At 33.8% G+C, this 20,352-nt stretch overlaps 1 protein-coding gene across 1 annotated transcript in view; it reads right to left on the reverse strand.

Moving 5' to 3' along the window:
- Positions 1 to 15,638: 15,638 nt before the first annotated feature.
- LOC100479614 (nucleophosmin-like) overlaps positions 15,639 to 20,352 on the reverse strand; it is a 118,949-nt gene continuing 114,235 nt past the window's right edge. The window contains 3 exon segments of the mRNA XM_034663799.1: positions 15,639 to 15,864; positions 15,950 to 16,369; positions 16,371 to 16,466. Of these exon segments, the coding sequence (XP_034519690.1) occupies positions 15,639 to 15,864; positions 15,950 to 16,369; positions 16,371 to 16,466 (742 nt within the window).

Genomic DNA, 20,352 nt, shown 5'->3' on the forward strand with positions numbered 1-20,352 from the left:
ATTGAGTCAGTAATCTCCTGTAACCTACATTCCTGAGCATGGATTTTTTTGAGTCCAGATTCTATTTTAGTTTTCTCTTCTACTAACCCATCCTCCAATTCACTGATACATTCTTCTGCCTCATTCACCCTGGCCATCAGAGCCCCTAGTTTTGACTGCATTTGGCTCTTTGAATTTTTTTTTTTTAAAGATTTTATTTATTTATTGGACAGAGAGAGAGACAGCCAGCGAGAGAGGGAACACAAGCAGGGGGAGTGGGAGAGGAAGAAACAGGCTCACAGCGGAGGAGCCGGACGTGGGGCTCGATCCCGTAACGCCGGGATCACGCCCTGAGCCGAAGGCAGAGGCTCAACCGCTGTGCCACCCAGGCGCCCCGGCTCTTTGAATTTTTAATTTCTGCCAGATTCGCTCTCATTTCTGCCCTTAGAGATTCTATATTCTCATTAACATTTTCGTTAATACTTTTTTCAAGTCTAGACGTCATCTTGACCATTGTTACTCTGAACTCCATTTCTGGTAATTTGGTTATATCCATATCCAAGACTCATTGTCTTTTGTTTGCTGGGGGGGATTTCTCCTTCTCGTCATTCTGATGAGGAAAGGTTGAGGGGTTGTCCAGAGCCCAAATTATTGACCAGGACCCAGGCCGTGCGCCCTTGTTTTATAGGGATCTTAGGGATGTGGGTTTCTTGATTTTTCAGCCTGCCTTCTGGAGGAGGGGCCTGCCATGCCGATACTCAGGCAACCCTGTTTGGGTAGAGTCTCCATGTCCCCTGCAAGGGGGGATGAGGATGGGCACCACTGTGAGCCAGTATTTCCAGGCTTTTGTTCTCTGGCGGCTTTCCCTGGCAGTTTGCTGTGCCTCTTCTGAGAGTCAGAACAGCAGTGGCCAAATCTCAGCCTCTGTCTCAGAACAGAGGGATCGTGGACCGTTCTCCACTGGGCCCCTCTGGCCACTCTAACTCTGTTTCTGTTGCTGCTGCTCAACTCTGCAACGGGTTGTGTGCCCCACAGCCGGCGTCTCCACCCTCACTTCCAGGGCCGGCGTGTCTCTGTTCTTTGTGTTTCTAACACCTTGAGCTGCCAGCCGCCCCTGCGCACGTAGGAGCTCCGGTCTCAGTCTGGATCCAGTAAGCACACTGGAATTCCGGAGTTCCGTGAGATGCCTAGTGGCTCACGCTCCCAGTGCTTGAACGCAGCGGCTCCCTCCCCATTCCGTTTATCTTCCGATATCTGTGCACAGTTTCACGGCTCCCCGCTTCGTACCTCAATACTCAGCACTGGAGATGCTCGTTTGTAGAGATCCAGATGTATCTTCCTGTGTCTCAGGCTGATTCCGTGGATGTTCAGGATGGTCTAGTACCTATCCAGCTCGACTCAGGGGACCAGCTTAAAAAGGGATCCCCTAGTCCTCCACCATCTTAACTCCCTCCTAGTAAAGTAATTCTATCATGAAAGGTAATCTACCTAATTTTTCTACATGTAATTAGGGAAAAATAAAAATGCTATATGAGTATCTGTAAAGTCTTTTTTGTTTTCCTAAAAAGTTAATTTATAGTATAAATATATGAGAGAGATATTTATTACTTCATCTTGTAGCTATCTCATGTAGTGGTTAAGTTACGAATATTGGTTGATTCCCTGTGTTTTAGGGATGGGGCACAGAAGGAGTAAACCTTGAAGAGGGAGGAGCTCAGATTCAATGGTCACATAAAGACAGAACTGGTGTATATAATCAAAAGGCAACGTAGAGTCTTGGCAAGAAAGAATTCATTTAGGAGTGAGCTCCCATGAATTCTAGTGGGTTTCTATTTTCAGCTTTCCATAGGTATCCTTGAAAATAATCCCTCATGTTCTCAAGGAGATGCATAAGAATCTTCCCATTAGTCCTTGATGTACATGGTCATCCAGTTGACCATATAGATCATATCTGCTCTATTGAGAATCTAGTGGAGTTTGTTCTCATAACATGTTTAACATTTTTCATTATTCTAATTCTTTTTTTTATTTTTTGTTTATGTTATTTCTTTCCTATTACTATTCCTCCATTACTTGGTAAATATCCTTACCCTTCAAAATACATCTCAACTTTCACTTCCTTTATGAGTAGATCACCATATAATTTATCAGTGTATTTGATAGTAAAAAAGGCACTATTAATACTGAGATGATAACCATTCTGGTGATGTTGTATATATCCCTGATTAACTTACAGCCCATCTCATTGCCATGTAATTGGCATTTTTAAACTCTTTTAGCCCTCAAAATTGTCTATTTGACTTGTATTTAGAGTTGAAAGATAAAGTGTTAATTGTAAAATTAAAAATAAGCACTTGCATTTTTCTCAGTATAGGTGCCACAGCAAATGCATTTTGATACAAACAGAGTTGAACCATGTAATATTTGATATCTTAGTTACTTGTTTCTGAATAGCACAATAGAGACTCATTTTTTCACATCAGTACCAAAATAAAAAGGGGGATAGACAATTTATATGGCTATATTCCTACTCTCACAAATTTTGCTTGAACATAATGACCTTTAGAAATGTTCTTGAAAATATCATGCCTTTCTCTTTTTCACTTAAAACTTAAGCAGGAGTGAGGCCTAATGATGTGATTTTGTATGTACCTCTTTTGGTTCTAAAATTTTTAAAAAGGTCTACATTGTTATGACTTTTATTAATATCGCAAGAATAATTAACTGTTTATTAAATAATCTAGATATTGTTCAGTATTTTGGGAGGATCTGTTTAATGGTTTTGACATAGGCATATGTTTCATTCAGGGTTAATATTTTAACGTGGACAGAGAAGAAATAGAGTTTGTAAAATACTTCATTATGGAAAGCATTTTCACAAATCCAGGAGTTATATTAATGTCTAAAAGACCAATGAATATAACCTTATTGTCTTTTAAGTACCTAAAGTATGTTTGCTGGAGCCCTTAATTTAAAGGAGAACTGAATTTAAAATATGAAATGGGAGCAACATTTTAATATATATAGAAGCTTTTTTAAAAGTTTGGTAAGAAGATGATCAAAATACTTCCAACACCAGGAGACTATATATCCATTCATATATTATTGAATGTTTTGGTTCGTTTTTAAAAAATTTAATCTAGATACATAAAAGTATTGCAGATTTAAATATTTGGATATAGTAGAGTTGAAAAATATTTTCATAGCTCAGTTTAAGAATGAAGATGATGTGACTTTAACAATATGTATAAATATACATTAAATGATGGATTGACTTAAGCTATAAGATTTTGAAGATAGGATACAGTAAACATTGTAGCTGAGGTTCGGGGCTATGTTCTTGTTAATCAATTTTATCCCCAACTAACATTTCACATTTATATCCAAAGAGTATTTCACTCAAAATATGAAGTATTTTACAAAAAGTATTTTGTCTTGAAGAACACATGTTAAAAAATTATGTGAAAAATATGTGAATAAGTAGCTCATGCTCAAAAAGTTATGTAAAATTCTAGGCTTAAAAAAAAAGTCCTTAAAAGTTTCTGCTCTCAGGATGCCTGGGTAGTTCAGTCAGTTAAGAGTCGTCGGACTCTTGATTTTGGTTCAGGTCGTGATCTCAGGGTTCTGAGATTGAGTAGTGTGTTGGGCTCCATGCTTGGCGGGGAGTCTCCTTGAGGATTTTTTCCTTCTTCCTCTGTCCCTCCCCCTGCTCACTTGCTCGCTCGCTCTCTCTCTTTAAAATAAATATATTTTTTAAAAAGTTTCTCTTCTGTACCTAGTCTCAACCTCTTTAATTTCTGTGAAGTTTTATACTTTGCTGTTTTATCTTTTTTGACTTTCTTCCCCTGAAACATTTACTGATAGCACATGGAACACAATTTGAGAAATGTGGACATAATAAAATACTTACAAAAGGGTCATGGCATTGGTTTGTGGCCAATATAAAATAATGGAGTGTTAAACTATTCTGTAGTTTAAAATTATATCCTGTGGTGAAATGCCATGCTAAAATCTTTCATATACTTAAAAAAGAAACAAAACAATCTTGCTTATTTATAAATCATCTACTGGTTGATACTAAGTCATATACATAGACTTTGGTTCTTCTCTATTGGTGATAAAATTTTATAAACAGAATGCTTAAGTGAAATACAAAGTCATTTTTTAAAAGATATGTCTGATAGTTTCATATATGTGGAGTAAGACTGCATCAGGACTGCATCGCATCAAGAATACTGCAATGTTTAAGTAGTCTATTGCAACACTATGCTCAGCTCTTTATCTACCCTCTCTGTGACTGCTGTGGGTGTGACTAGGGAAAATCTCCATGACCTCTTAAAACTGCTGATCATTGTAAATCATTGACATAGTAGGAATGTATATATAATAAGTCAGTCTGGTATTAACACGTGAGGAGATGCCTTTTATTGGTTCTTATTTATAATTGTATTAGTTCTAGCTATCTATCTTAAAGCTGAGAAATCCAATTCGATGTCTGCTTGTATTCTCACCTTAAAAATCCTTATTTGGTATTATTTTTTTTTCTAATCCTCAGAAGATAGTGATGCTAGTGATAATAATGGTGATGTTAATAATTATCAACACTTAATTTGTCCTATATGCTGACACTTTTCTACTTAGAATTTCTCTGTAGATCTACATTTCCAGAATATATATATATGATTCAACTGTTACCTGTACTCTGACAATGAAACAAATTGCATTGTTACTCTTTGTCTCTAACCCGAACTCTCAAGCACTTCCCAAACTGTTTAAATATCTTCCATTCAGATTTCTGCATGTGGTATTCACATGAAATGAGCACAGGGATTTCATTTAGAAAACATTTGAATCATCTTTATCATATATATGCTGTCAATTGGCCATGGTAATCTTTCTGAGCCTCAATTTCTGCCTAATCTGTGAAGTATAGCTACTTACATTACAGTGAGCTAGATCAAGTGAGATATCAAATAGATGTGCCTGACAGTTTTCTGTTCCTATTGTGCAATTTATAGAATGTCTAAAAAAGTTCATATTTTTTCTCATATTTCTTCTTTTCTCTATTCACAGCATCATTGAGTTCATTCTGTCAGCAAAATTAATTTTTGCTATTATCCATTAGTCTTTTTCCTCCCTGCTTCCTGTCTCTTCAATTTTACACCTGAAATTTAATTTTTCATCTGTTTCATATTCAACTGGTGTAATATAGGTATCCATTATTTCTAACTAACAAGTTTTTTCCTCCCTTAAATTTCCTATTTATCCTACTGGCAAATACATTTCTTAGTCACCCAAATAAGAAATTTATTTTGACTTATTTTAAAATTGTGTTTTTAAAATTTTTTAATTTAGTGGACTTTAATTTAGCGCACTTCTCATCCCTGTCTGTACTTAAGAAACTTAAAACAGAGAAACAAAAAGCACAACGTGATGCTAAGTAAGGCAGCTACAAGACAAATATTGTATGATTCCACTTACATGAGGTACCTGAACTGGTCAAATTCATACTAACCGAAAGCGGAATAGGGGAGTAGGGGAGGGAGGAGTTGGAAGTTATTGTGTAATAGGTACAGAGTTGTAATGTTGCAAAATAGAAAAGGTTCTAGAGATGGATAGTGGTGATGATTGCACAACAATGTGAATGTTACGGTGTGTGTTGTACAACAATGTGAATCAACACTGCCGATTTGTACACTTGATAAGACAGTCAAGGTTATGCTATGCGTATTTTAACACAATTAAAAATGAAAATAATAATTTGTAAGATTAAATTATGGACTTTTTACCTGTAGCCAAAAGGAAGCTCAGTCAAATGGATTACTGATTTTGGAGGAATTATAATAAAAACTACTTAACGGTGAACACACACACAAACACACACACACCAAGCAAACCAAAAGAAAGAAACCAAAAACCCCACAACAACTCCTAGAACCCCATTCAAAACAATTAAGTCAAATTCTGGATGGTGGTCAGTGCATCAGTGAGCATAAATGTCCCCAGATATTCATTTTGCAGTCAGGATTGGGAGACTCTGTTTTGCCTTTTTCACTTCTTTGTTTCCCCAGGTACACATTCAGATATAAAGTCCTATAAAGTCAGTGTATTTGCCATTGGATTAAGAAATTCTAAAGTAACAGTTTCTGAATATAGATGCTGCTCAATTAATACTAAGTCATGTTTAATTAATATGCAGGGTAACATCTTAAAGGTCAAAGTGATGAGTTCTGTTATGGGCAAGTGAACTATGCATATGAAAATATTTGGGCTACTGTTGGGAATTTTTATCTAATGCACACACACAAAAAAGATAGTAGCCGGTGACACAAATTTGGGCCAAATTTATATGGGAAAGACATTTTAAGTTTTGATACCTTCTGTGATATTATAAAGAAAATAGCAAAAATAAGAATAGAGGTAATGAAAACTAAAACATCCAGATAATTTAAGGCTTGCCATAATTTAAATTATTGGACCTAGAATTAAAAATCCTGCTGTCAATTATTGTAATAATCCATGTTGAATATTGAGCAAAATACTCATTCTCTCTGAAGCAAAGTTACTTCACTTGTTAAATGGGATTATTAATATTTATCAGAACTTATATGAAAAATGTACATATCATAACTAAATGTTGGTAAAAACACTTTAAATATAGAATATTGTTATTTTTTAGTTATTCTTAAGGTGAGGAAGAGACAGGATTACACCCAAACAATATCAAAAAAAGTACAAAATACTATATTTTTCCTATGATGCTTTCTCCATTATTATTGTTCAGGTGGACTGAAGAGGTAGGTTAGAAATAAAATATTTTTTGGAAAAAAACTTATGAATTGCTCCTGATTGAATCTATTTCCCAAAGAAAAAGTGAACTAGAAAAAGCAAAAGCTATCTTTGTAGAATATGGATAGAAAATTGGCAAGGAATACAAGATGATACATTACATTAAGATAATTTTTTTTTAGTATTGGAGTTTAGAATCATTGTCAGATGCATAGGCAAAATGCAGTAAACCATTAAAGATGGGAGAATGATAGACTCTTTTTCAGTTATCAGATTGGGCAAGATTTCAAGTGATAATAATGAAGGCAGTGGTATGATGAAAAGAAGCCGCTGGCCACATGTGGTTTTTGAGCACTTGAAATGTGGCTACAAATTGAGATATGCTGTGAGGATAAAATACCTACTGGTTGGAAGACTTAGTATGAAAAAAGAATGTAAGATTATTAGTTTTTATATTCATTACATTTTGATATGATAATATTTTAGACATAAAAGGTATATTAAAATTAACCTTACCTTTTTTACTTTTTAAAATTGTAGCCATTAGAAATTTTAAAATCTCCTATGTGACCCACATTGTATTTGTTCTAGGGAATGAAATATCTTCTACTTACTTTTATTTTTTTATAAATAAATACTGAATGTAATGAGGTGTGCATAAAAACAGCTGATTCGTCTTTCAAATTTTAAATATCTTCTATCTCCTTATCACCTGATAAGATTTAGTTGTAGGTCAAAGAGTAACAACCACCATGGTTTGCAACCACGATGGTGCATTGTCTCTTTCTTTTGAATACTAAGACATATTTCAGATGAGAATGCTTGTGTCTGCTTAGAATTAAGTTTACCTTCAGAAGACTTCATTTAGTCAGCCAAAGAAAATGGCAGTTGGAAGCCACTCCACCACTTCTCCATGTCAGCTCAAGGTAGAATTTCCTGTTCCTGGCTTTCCTGAATTTTCCATTTTCCACATGCATTTATGCATATATGAGTTTTATAATAAGAATTTGTGAATACTAAATTAAAACCAATTAATAATGAAAATTAAACTGCTCTTTTATTTATTTTAGTTATATTCAAATACTCATATATATGAGTATATATGAGTCCATATGAGTGTGTATATATATGTGTATATAGACACATATATAAATATATTATATATATACACGTATATATAAAAGATATACCTATATATATTTTAATTCCCTGTGATAAGATACAAATCATGTTACCAAATTATTTTATATGTCCTATTACAATAGCAAGAATATTAAACTATTTTAGTAGTGAATTTTTTAACTAAACCATATACAAAGGGTTCAGTAGTTTACAAAAGAAAAAATAATAAAATACTGAAGTTGAAGAAAGGAAACTGGATCTTTGCCTTGTTGTACACCCGCCAACCATTTTAGCATATTTGGAGACACATTTGCAGAATGAGAAATCACAGGGCTTCTGTTCTTACTTTATAGGAAAATATAATTACAAAGAAATTTAGCAAATACAAGTGTTGTTAGTTAAAAATTTAAATATATTTTATTATTTCTCAAATATATGTTTAACTGTATGAAATTTAAATTTAAATGTAATTGTATTTTATTTTTTTAAAGTAATTACCTACTTTCTCCAACTTCACTAAACCAAAATTTATTATTATGTATCATTGCTGCTATGAAAGTTTCAGTATTTTTACTCTGATAATTAATACTACTACCCATATTATTTGTACTACTCCTACTACTTCTGCTAATGCTACTAGAATATTAATTTAATCAGAGCCAGGGATTTTTTTGTTTTGTTTTGTTTTTTGGTTTTTTTTTTTTTTTTTGGTCTAATCCAAAAGCTTGTACTCTGTATTCAACTGTTAATATTATTACTGAGATTTTTTTAAAAAAATCTTTTTATCTCTCTCTCCACACCAAAAACATACAAATATATAAACATTATTACATTGATAAAAGCGTTCTGGATTTAAAAAAATAATAGCTGACTCATTTTACAGTCAGTAAGGAAAAGAATGACTTAGAAACATGGAAGTTAAAAGTTCACCATAGACATTAGCACCTCCATCTTTCAGTCTACAAACTGAAACTAAAACTAAAACACAATCAGAACTTTTATCTACCTCATTTAGTTAAGGGGGATATTAAAAATTTTGATTGGGAATATCAACACAATAAACAAATGATAGTGCTGTAGTTATTCCAGAGAGTTAATTGACATCATTATTTAGGGACATTAGTATCCTGTGAAGTTGCATCAACTTAAGACCTACTTTTTTCCTCCCTTTGCAAGGTTTTTTTTTTTTTTTTTTGGTCTTCTTACATTAATAGCCCTGGGTAATAAATATCTACATTTTTTTCACTTTCCATTTTATTTTCAGAATCTGTTTTCGTTTTTTTTTCTTTATTGCTAAGTGTAAGTGAATGTTTAATTTTAGTATTAAATTTATTCTAAGACACATGCCATTATATGAAATAGTTTTACACTGAATATGATTATGCCAGAGATCAATGTATAATCTTCAATTCTATCTTTATTTCTCTGGAAGTTAAAATTACAATGAGAGAATTCTGTTTTATGATATGCAGGAAGACACATAAATTCCTTGTCACTAAAGACTGTCACCAAGACATCTTAAGAGAGGCCTTTGTATTGAATATGTTGTCTAAATCAGCTTTCCCATCAATTCTGAAGCTATTTGTAGTCAAAAGTAATGAGTGTCTCAGCTGCTACTTCTTAGGGTTCAAAGTAATATATTAAAAAATCAAAGTAGGGGCGCCTGAGTGGCACAGTCGTTAAGCGTCTGCCTTCGGCTCAGGGCGTGATCCCAGCGTTCTGGGATCGAGCCCCACATCAGGCTCCTCTGCTGGGAGCCTGCTTCTTCCTCTCCCACTCCCCCTGCTTGTGTTCCCTCTCTCGCTGGCTATCTCTGTCAAATAAATAAATAAAAACCTTTAAAAAAAATCAAAGTAAAAGCGCAATGAATAAAAACTCCGTAGAGCTTCAGATAACAATATTGCCAAGGCAATTACATCAAATAGCAATTACCGTTTTGATGTTATTAGCAATTGTCAGTTTAATTTCTTTAAATGTTGTCCCATGTTGTTCAATAATGGATATTAATATATAGGTCAAAGATAAACATTTATCATAGAATACAGATTTATTTGTTGGAAGATGTAAAATAGAGAAGATTTTGAAACTTGCTCTTCTATAGATGAATGCAATATTCATGCCACAGAGTCTGTTAAAAGAAGTAGGTCATAATTTATTTCAGCTTTATAAAAAAATACAGTTACTGTCATTCAGAAATAAGGAACTGATTATTAGCCTTCAATATGAATAATATGTTCCCCAGTTAAAGGCACACTTTTTATGAAAGATAGGGAGACAGATGTAAGGATATCACATAGATGCAAAAATTACCTCCATTAAGAAGTGATATGGAGTATAGAATTTCAGAAAGTTTCTCTGTAAATTTAGTCATATTTATGAAGTGTTTTGAGATTACTTTACCACTTAACTAACCCCAAAATGTAGTTGAGACAAAAGTTTATTTAAATACATATTTACTTATTGGTCAAAGGCATTGAGGGGTGTAAAGAAAATCTGATATTGATAGAATTTTGTTACATTATCTGGTTTAGTCCCAATGGAGTAGTCAAGATATTGTCATGATTATCTAAATTTCTTTCAGCTAATTTTCAGGGCCAGAATTTTGTTGAAGTTAACATGAAATTGTTCAAACTTCACAGATTAATAAATCAAAGACAAAGGTCTTCCTATTATAATTACTCCGGAATGAGGGTGAATATGCTGCCTTTACTTACTAAGTTGCACATACTTTATTTTTGTTAGCTTATAGCTGCATTAGAGACTACTTAAAAATTCTGCTAAATGGATGAATATTAAATATATACAAGGTTTGGAGATGATTGTTTATGTTATATCCCTTTGAAATATGTTAAAAATATCTGAAAATTCAAAAGAAATATGACTCACCATTCTACCAAAAAGAAGTCATATATTTTAAAGTAGTCCAAATAAAGTTTCCAAAATGTTCTTTAAATTTATATATAAATCAAAAAAATTACTTCAATTGCCATTTTAACTATTCTAGAGCTCTTTACATAAATAAATACTAAAACATATTAAATATGTAATTTTTCATGTGATACTGGTTTTCTTATTTGTTGAACTAAAATCTTACAGAAATAGCTGTTAAGTTAAATTAAAATATGAGTCTGTGGTATAATTAGTGATACAACAAAAACCATACTATAAAATAGAATTTGAGGCCAATATGAATAAGTAAATGTAATTTAAAGTGTCAGTATTAATCTAAATATTAAAGTTTTGCTAATAAATAATATTCACTTCCAGAAATTTATATTTTAGGATATCTTTGTGTTTTAATTGAAGTTATAAACATCAGTGAACTATGAACTAACTGATTGAGTCAATCCAATTAACTATTTAAGGCATGTAAGTAGATAGCAAAAGCAACATGTGTTGGCCCATTCACCATGTTTGATAAAATGCGAGAAAATACAAAAATAAAATATGAACTAAGAGTGTTAACATTCTATTGGTTTCATTAATCTGAAAACACAAATTAAGTCAAATTTATAATAATATCAGTCTCGATTTGCTATATTGATGCAAAATCTATTAGGCTTTAACAGAAGATGATCCAGAGAATTCCCAGGACTCAAATTTATTTCCTAGAATCTCTTCTGGTCACATTACTACTTGAGTATACTAAGAAAGACACACAAATCATTCCCTCAGTTCCTTGCTGCTTAGGAAGTTTGAAATTAAGGATTAGTCTATCTAGACTTCCTCTTCATATTCCAACATTTGAAAAATTTGCGAGTCATAAGTTCTGGCTTCACAACAACAAAAGAAAGCTGAACAGTTGAAAACCAGTGATTTTTCTTAGATTTATTAGAATATTGAGGTCAAAGGTGTCAAAACAAAAATTCTACTGTGCAGAATTAAACAAGCAAGGAAGACTTTCTTTAAAATTATTGCAACAGGGGAGAGAGACTAAATTCAACTCCACTGAAACAGAAAGCAGAATTTTTTTAAAAGATTTTATTTATTTATTTGACAGAGATAGAGACAGCCAGCGAGAGAGGGAACACAAGCCGGGGGAGTGGGAGAGGAAGAAGCAGGCTCATAGCAGAGGAGCCTGATGTGGGGCTCGATCCCATAAAGCAGGGATCACGCCCTGGGCGGAAGGCAGACGCTTAACCGCTGTGCCACCCAGGCGCCCCAGAAAGCAGAATTTTTAAGTACTAGGGTGAGCAAGTGAAAAGCCTGAAGGATATTATTCATAAAGTAAAAGTACTAGAAGAGATTAATCAGGGGATATGGTGGGAAAATTAAATTATTCTGAGTTTGCCAATATTTTTCTGTGTAATCAGGCATTCTGAGTTTGCTGTTTGACAGCCATCAAAGTTATACTCTGTACCCTTCTTCAGAAAATGAGAGATAGCATCTGACCTCTTTTGATATTTATATTTCAAAGAGATGATTCCCAGGTCTTTAAGAAGGACATTACTGGGTCATAAAATAGGCAAGAGTTTGGAAGAGGATTTACGGTAATTACAAAGGGACGAAACAAGAATTGGCAGTTGTAAATATTCTAAAGTAAATAGTTCAAGGAAAGGGAGATCAGGAATCTATAATCAGGAAGAAACCTGTCTAATATTTAGCCAAGCTCAGGGGGACATTAGGCTGTCTTGGTCACAGAAGAAACTACCACTCTGAAAATTTGGGAACAGGAGAATACGAAAAGAGAAAGAGAGAGAGATGAGCTCTTCTAAAGCAGAAGCTGCTGAATCCAGTAACCTTGATAGACCATTTACATAGTAACTGATGAATTCTTAGAGGCAGACTTTGTGTGTTGGATGTCCTAGCTAATGCAGTAAGATGTGAAAATAAAATGAAAGGTATACAAATAAGTAGGGGAGAAAGAAAACTGTTTATGTACACAGATAACATGATTAGGTAGAAAATCTCAATGAATCAACAACAACAACAAAAAAACCCTGTGGAATTAAGAATTCTATATAGTTTGGATAATACAATGTTAATAAACTAAAGTTGGGTTTTTTTAATAACAAGCAATGAACAATTGAACAATTAGAATTTGAATTTAAAAACATAATACAATTTACATTAGCACCAAAATAAAGGAAATACACAGGTATAAAACCAACAAAATATGTACAAAATCTAAATGAGGAAAATAAAAACTATGATAAGGGAGATCAAAGATTATAAATAAATTAAGAGATTTTCATGGATGGGAAGACTCAATATTGTTAAGATCTCAATTCTTCTCAACTTTGTCTATAGACTCAGTGAAATCCCAATCAAAATTCCAGAAATTTATTGTGTGGATATTGACTAATTCTCGTTTATTTTTATTTATTTTTAATTCACATTTATATGGAGAGGTAAGATACTCAGAAGCACTGCAACAATATTGACAAGACTGAGGAGAGAATGTTCTTCCTGTATGAAATCAGGCAGCAAAGAATGTGAGAGTTCGCTGATTCTTCATAGCTGAAATGAAAGACATCCCATGTTTGTATATTGGAACACTTAAAGTCTTAAAATATGTATACTAACAGAAGGGATCCAAAGATTCTCTGTAATCCCTAACAAAATCCCAATGGCAACTTTTTTTTTTGTGGAAAAAGATTAAAGCATCCTATAATTCATATGGAATGTCAAGGGACTCTGAATAGCCAAAACAAACTTGAATAGAACAAAGCTGGAGGACTTATATTTACCTGGTTTCAAAACACATTACAAAGCAAAAGCAATTAAGACTATGTTTTATTGGCATAAAGGCAGATATATAGAACTATTGAAACAGAAAAGGAAGTCCAGAAATGAACCTTTGCATATAAGAACAAATGATTTTTGAAAAGGGTGTCAAGATGATTCAATGGGGGAAGGAATCATCTCTTCAACAAATGGCTCTGGGAAAACAGATATCCCTATGCAGAAGGATGAATTAGGACCCTTAGCTAATACCATGCACAAAAATTAACTCAAAATGGATCAAAGATGTAAGACTAAAACTATAAAACTCCTATAAGAAAATCTAGGGAAAAATTTCAGGACATTTGATTTGCCAGTGATTTCTTGAATATGACACCAAAAGCACAGGCAACAAACTTTTTAAAAAGTGGGCCTACAGCAAACTTTAAAACTCCTGTGTATTAAAGGAAACAACAGAATGAAAAGGCAACTTACAGATGGGAAAAAATAATTGTCAATCTTATATCTGGTAAGGGATTAATATCCAGAATATATAAGGAACTTCTACAACTCAACAACAACAAATTAACTCACTTAAAAAATAGGCATACAACTTGAATACATATTTCTCCTAAAAAGGTACACAAGTGATCTTTAAGCACATGAAAAGAGGCTTGATTTTACTAATATCACCAACATTACTGATAATTACCTCACACCCATCAGAAAGCTGTTATCAAAAGGACAGAAATTAATAACTGTTGGTGAAAATACAGAGACATAGGAACCTTTGTGCACTGTTGATGGGAATGTAAAATGTTAAAGCCATTATGGAAAACAGTATGAAGTTTCCTCAACAATTTTTTAAAAATAATAGAATAACTATATGATCCAGCAGTCCTACTTCTGGATATATAAAGAATTCAAAGCAGGATCTTGAGGAGTATCTGTATACTTATGTTCATTGTAGTATTATCCACAATATCCAAGGGGTTGAAGCAACCCAAATATTCATTAACAGATGAATGGATAAAAAAAAAAATGTAAGGGGCACCTGAATGGCTCAGTCAGTTAAGGGTCCAACTTTTGATTTTGGCTAGGTCAAGATCTCAGAGTCATGAAATTGAGCCCTGTGTCTGGCTCCGTGTTGGGCACAGAGTCTGCTTGTCCTTCTGCCTCTGCTCCTCTCTCTCTCTCTCTCCCTTTCCAGTTAATTAATTAATTAATTAAAATATTAGAAAAATAAAATATGTGGTATATATATATGTGTACACAAACACACACAGGAATATTATGCAGCCTTAAAAAAGAAGGAAATCCTGTAACATACTACAACATTGATGATCCTTAGGATATTATTCAGTTAAGGAAGATAAGTTAATCACAAAAGGACAGAGAACCATATCATTTTTCTCATAAGAAGTGTCTAAAATAGAAAAAAAATCATAAAAACATAAAGTAGGGGATGACTGGGTGCTTCAATTGGTTAAGCGTCTGCTTGGGCTCAGGTCATAATTCCGGGGCCCTGGGATCGAGTCCTGCATTGGGCCCCCTGCTCAGTGGCGAGTCTTCTTCTCCCTCTGCCTGCTGCTCCCCCTGCATGTGTTCTCTCTCTGACAAATAAAATCTTAAAAAAAAAAAAAAGAAACATAAAGTAGAAAGTTGGTTGCCAAGGGATAGGGAGATGGAAAAGGGTAGTTAGTATTTCGTGGTTATAGATTCAATGTTGCAAATGAAAAGGTTCCAGAAATCTGTTGCACACTAATGTGAATATATTTTCTTTTTACCTTATTAAAATACTGAGTTTATTTCACATGTGTATTTTTGTCTCCCACCATTTCCATTTGTCTGACCACTTCTACTATATCCTATCATAACATTCCATGCATACTTAAAACCAAGCAAAGCGTGGTGTTCCATCTTTAAAAACTAAACAGGTATTTTGGACAACATGTTCATGGTAATGGAACCTGGACAACATTTACAGACACGGTGGGGAAAGTTCTCACTCTGCATTAAAAAAGGATAGCCAGATATCAACTGTTACAGAAATGAAATAAGACTGAAAATGTTAACAAACTGTTTCAACTACTTTCTTTAAGAGACCTCCTCCACTGCCAGAGATCTTTAATAGCCTCTTGGTCAGTCATCCCGAAGCAATTATTCAGATAATTGATGAACTTGGCTTCCATTATGGGAAGAGAACCACCTTTTTCTGTTCTTGCTTGCATTTTTGCCTTGCTGTCTTCTACAGAACTAGGTCCTTTTGGTGTTTTGGAAGTCTTTTCCTGTTTTTTGAAATATTCTTGACATTTTTGATCTTCTTATTGATGGTTTTGAGTCTTTTCCATTCTGGTTTGATTTTTGTGCATTTTTGGCTGGATTATCTCCTATAGATTTCTTTACTGGAGCCTTTTCTTCAGCTTCCTCATCATTATCATCTTCATCAGCAGCAAGTTTTACTTTTTTCTGTGGAACCTTGCTACCACTTCCAGGGACAGAACTCTTTCTGGATATACTAAGGAGTTTCACATCCTCTTCCTCTTCCTTTTCTGACTCTGCATCTTCTTCCAGAGCTACTAAGTGCTGTCCACTAATATGCACAGGCCCTGAACCATGTCTCAACTGTAAGACCACAGGTGGTGTTATTTCAAAGCCCCCAAGGGAAACCATTTGCTGTACAGACATTTTCAGAGTTGCCAGTGTGACTTTAATTGCCTCTGCTTCAACAATGTGCAATTCATCCTTTGCACTGGCTCCTAAACTGACTGTTCTTAAAAATAACTGGTGCTCATTTTCATCATTATCCACGTTAGTGACAATCTTTGTCAGCCTTTAGTTCACAACCAAAAAGATAGTTCTGAGACCTCCAGGGGCTCATGTCCATGTCCATGTCCATCAAATCTTCCACACTTGGGTGGGAGAGAAGGTGGATGGAGATAATGACTACTATTCCACAGAACAGCCATGAAGAATGGAATCACACCAGAGGCTGATGTGAATATACTTAACATTACTGAGCTATACATTTAGAAAGGGGTAAGGTGGGAAATATTATTTATTCTTTGCCACAATTTTTTAAAAATTGGCAATGACTGAGTAGACATTTATCAAAATAATGTATGTAAATGGTCATGACAGAAAATGCTCAACATCACTAATCATTCGGGAAATACAAATCAAGCCACAGTGAGATACCACTTTATACTCACTAGGATGACTATTATTTAAAAAAAAAAAAGTAACAACTGTGTTAAAGGTGTAGAAAATTGGAACCCTCGTGCTCTGTTACTAGTGGGACTATAAAATGATGCAAATTGTGGAAAACAGTATGATGGTCCTCAAAAAAATTAAAATATAATTGGTCATTTGATCTATTAATTCCACTTTGGGGCATATACCCCAAAATTGAAAACAGGGACTCACACAGATACTACTATAACTGTATTCATAACAACATTACTCACAAAAGTGAAAAAGTGGAAGGGAAGCAATCCAAGTGTCCACTGAATGATGAATGGATAAACAAGATGTGGTATGTATTCTCAATGGACTATTATTCAGTCTTAAAAATGAAGGAAATTCTGACACATGTTACAATATGGATAAACCTCGAAGACTTAAAATAAGTGAAGTCAGTCACAAAAAGATAAACATTGTATGATTTTCCTTGTAGGGGATTCTTAGAGTGGTCAAATTCATTAATACAAAAAGTAGAATAGAAGTTACTATGGGCTAAATGGAAAGGAGAATAATAAGTTAATGCTTAAAGGATACAGAGTTTTTATTTAGGTTGATAAAAATTATTGAAAAAGATAATGGTAATGGTCACACAACATTGTTCATGTGCTTGATGCTACTAAATTATATACTTATAAATGGTTAAAAAGGTGGATATTATATAATTTTACCATAATTAAAAAATGGAAACAAGGGGTGTCTGGGTGGCTTAGTTGGTTAAGTGTCTGCCTTTGGCTCAGGTCATGTTCTCAAGGTCCTGGAATAGAGCCCCGCATTGGACCCCCTGCTCAGTGGGGAGTCTGCTTCCCAGGGAGTCTGCTTCTCCTTCTCCCTCTGCCACTCCCCCCATGCTCATCGTCTGTCATGCACTCTTCTTTTTCAAATAAAAAATAAAATCTTTCTAAAACATGGAAATTAATATGAGTATATTACGGGGCTTTTGTAACAGGAGGACTAAAGAAGGTATTTATACTTAAGCTGTGGAAAACATTATACTTAAGATGTAAAACATTTTAGAAGAGAGGAAATGAATAAACAAGGAAATTTATGTGGGAAAGGAAATTGTCTAACAAAACAGTGATAAGTGTCATTTGAAACGTGAGGAGTGTTGAATAAAGTATGGAATCAATTCTACAGATAATGAGAGGAAGCTGAACCACATAGTTTTAATTGTTGAATAGAATGTTTGCTCACAATAGTAAATTTCTTTGCTTGATAATGTCCTTTAGATTTTGCATAAATGTTTTCTACACTGTATGCTTTAGTATATTTGATAATAAGGTATATCTTCAGTCAGTATTTAACAACCATTTCTTTATTTCCTTCTTTCTTTCTCCCTTCCTTCTTTCCTTCCTTCCTTCCTTCCTTCCTTCTTTCTTCTTAATTTTGATAACATTTCTCTACTTCTCTGAGATCAGAAGCAGTAATCAGCAGTCACAGCAGAGATAGTTGATATTTGGAGGACAGGGTCCTTTTTGCCCACCCTGGCTCCCACAAGCTATGTGGCCAAGCCGCTTCTGGAACATGCTGAGCAGCTGCTATGGCCAGAGGGGTTCAAGATGGGTAGGTGCTACTGTGCTAAGAGCTGAAAATGACTGAAATTAACTTCAGTTTACCATATAAGCCTTCTCTTGGAAATTGTAAGGCTTCAGTAAACTCAGGTTCTAATATAGTTACATCAGGCAGGTTCTGCCATTGCAATGTTATCTCAGTAAGGAGACACATTCCTGGTGCTTCCTACTCTGCCATTTTCACAGATAATGATACACACACACACACACACACACAGATATACACACATACATATATGTATCCATATATGACATATACATGTATGTATATGTGTGTATACAAAAAGATCTATATATGTATGCAGGCATGTATTTATGATGTATACGTTTATATATGTGTATATAAGATGATATCTTTAAACTGTTAAAGGTAATTTAGAGAGAGTGAGGGGAAATTTGAAGGAATATAATATAGATAGTTCCTAAAATTTCTTGAAATGTAAGTCAATCAAGAAGTACATTCTGTATGTGGGGTACATATTTTCTAACAGCTAGAAGAAATGAGATAATCTGGCAATATCTTGATGAATTTAGTTCATGAAAATCCAGGATTATTATTTATTAAATATTTGAATTTGTGCTTGTACGTGTGTGTAACCCTCTGATTATGTATTGTTCTAATCAAGTTGATCAAAGAAGTACCTAACTACAAGTGGAGATCATTTTGTGACGCATATTTATTTTTGTCCTTGGGAGTGTGATGGTATGATTCCACATACTGAATTCCAGCTTCCATATAAATTTCCTTATTATTGCTGGATAACTTGTGTTTGTTGCTTTCCCTCTTTTTTGAGTATTTATTTTATGCTAACATTTTTACTGCCTCTTGAATGACTATCTACATGTAGGTTAGTTAAAAGTGTCCACAGAGCACAGAATATGCTGCTAGAAAATATTTTGGAGATGTGCCTAGTCACTATTTACATTGGCACTTGCAGTCTGCAGTATAATCAAAATGAGTTAATGTAATGTTGTACTAAGTAAGCAGGTGGCTTAATTTTGCAGGAATTAAGCAGTCAGTAAAATAGGGAATTTGAATTTGGTCCATAAGCACAGGAGTTGCTTTAGTTTAGCAATATTGCCAAACTTGGAAAGGACAGCAGGATTTGTGTGTGTGTGTGTGTGTGTACATAAATGAAAGGTAATAGAATATGAATATGAACTTTTTAGAAAATCTCTCAATATTGGAAAACAGATCACATCTTGGTGATTGATAGAAATGCTAATACTATGGAATTTATTTCTTCCAACAAAGGAAACAAATTGAAAATACAGATTCAGAAATGTTTTAAGTACATTCATATATTTTATTTATAATTTTATGTCTAATAGAATATATAGTAAAGGTAAATCTCAAAAGTTGACTTTACTATAAGGCTAATAAATATACATTAAACTGATGCTGATATGCATAATGGAATGTGTACTTTATACACCTTATCTTATTTTTTCCAACATCTTTATAAAATACTAATTCCTAATTTACTATGGGGAAAGTACAATGTATTTAGTTGAAGCAATGTAGCCAAAATCAAGTACCTAATAAATTGTCCAGCTAGGATTTCAAGGCAGTCTTTCTTCTTTCAAGGTTCTGTGCTCAAAAAGTTGCTAATGCTCCCATTTACTTAAGGGAAGAGCTTCAAGGGGATGGATGAAGGTTGAAGAGGGCAATGCTTACTTCTGTCTTGACCTGGAAGAATTTGATGAAGTAACATTTACATTTAGAAAAAAGGAACATTATATTTCTAAGCTGAGATGGGGTGGGAGCATTAGAAAATAATATGAACAGAGAAATTATTAGGAGCAGAGATATGCAGAGTCATAGTTTTTTAAGAGACATGCCACACAGTCCAAATACATTTTGTAAGGTAATGTAGGTCAGAGTGTTAAGGGCTTTCATTGAGCTTTTAAGATGAAACTTGAATTGTATCATATAGGAAATTACAGGGTATTTAGTAAATGAAAATAGACTCCCCATCATAATATA

The sequence above is a fragment of the Ailuropoda melanoleuca genome, chromosome 7, assembly GCF_002007445.2.
Source record: "Ailuropoda melanoleuca isolate Jingjing chromosome 7, ASM200744v2, whole genome shotgun sequence".
Classification (NCBI taxonomy): domain Eukaryota; kingdom Metazoa; phylum Chordata; class Mammalia; order Carnivora; family Ursidae; genus Ailuropoda; species Ailuropoda melanoleuca.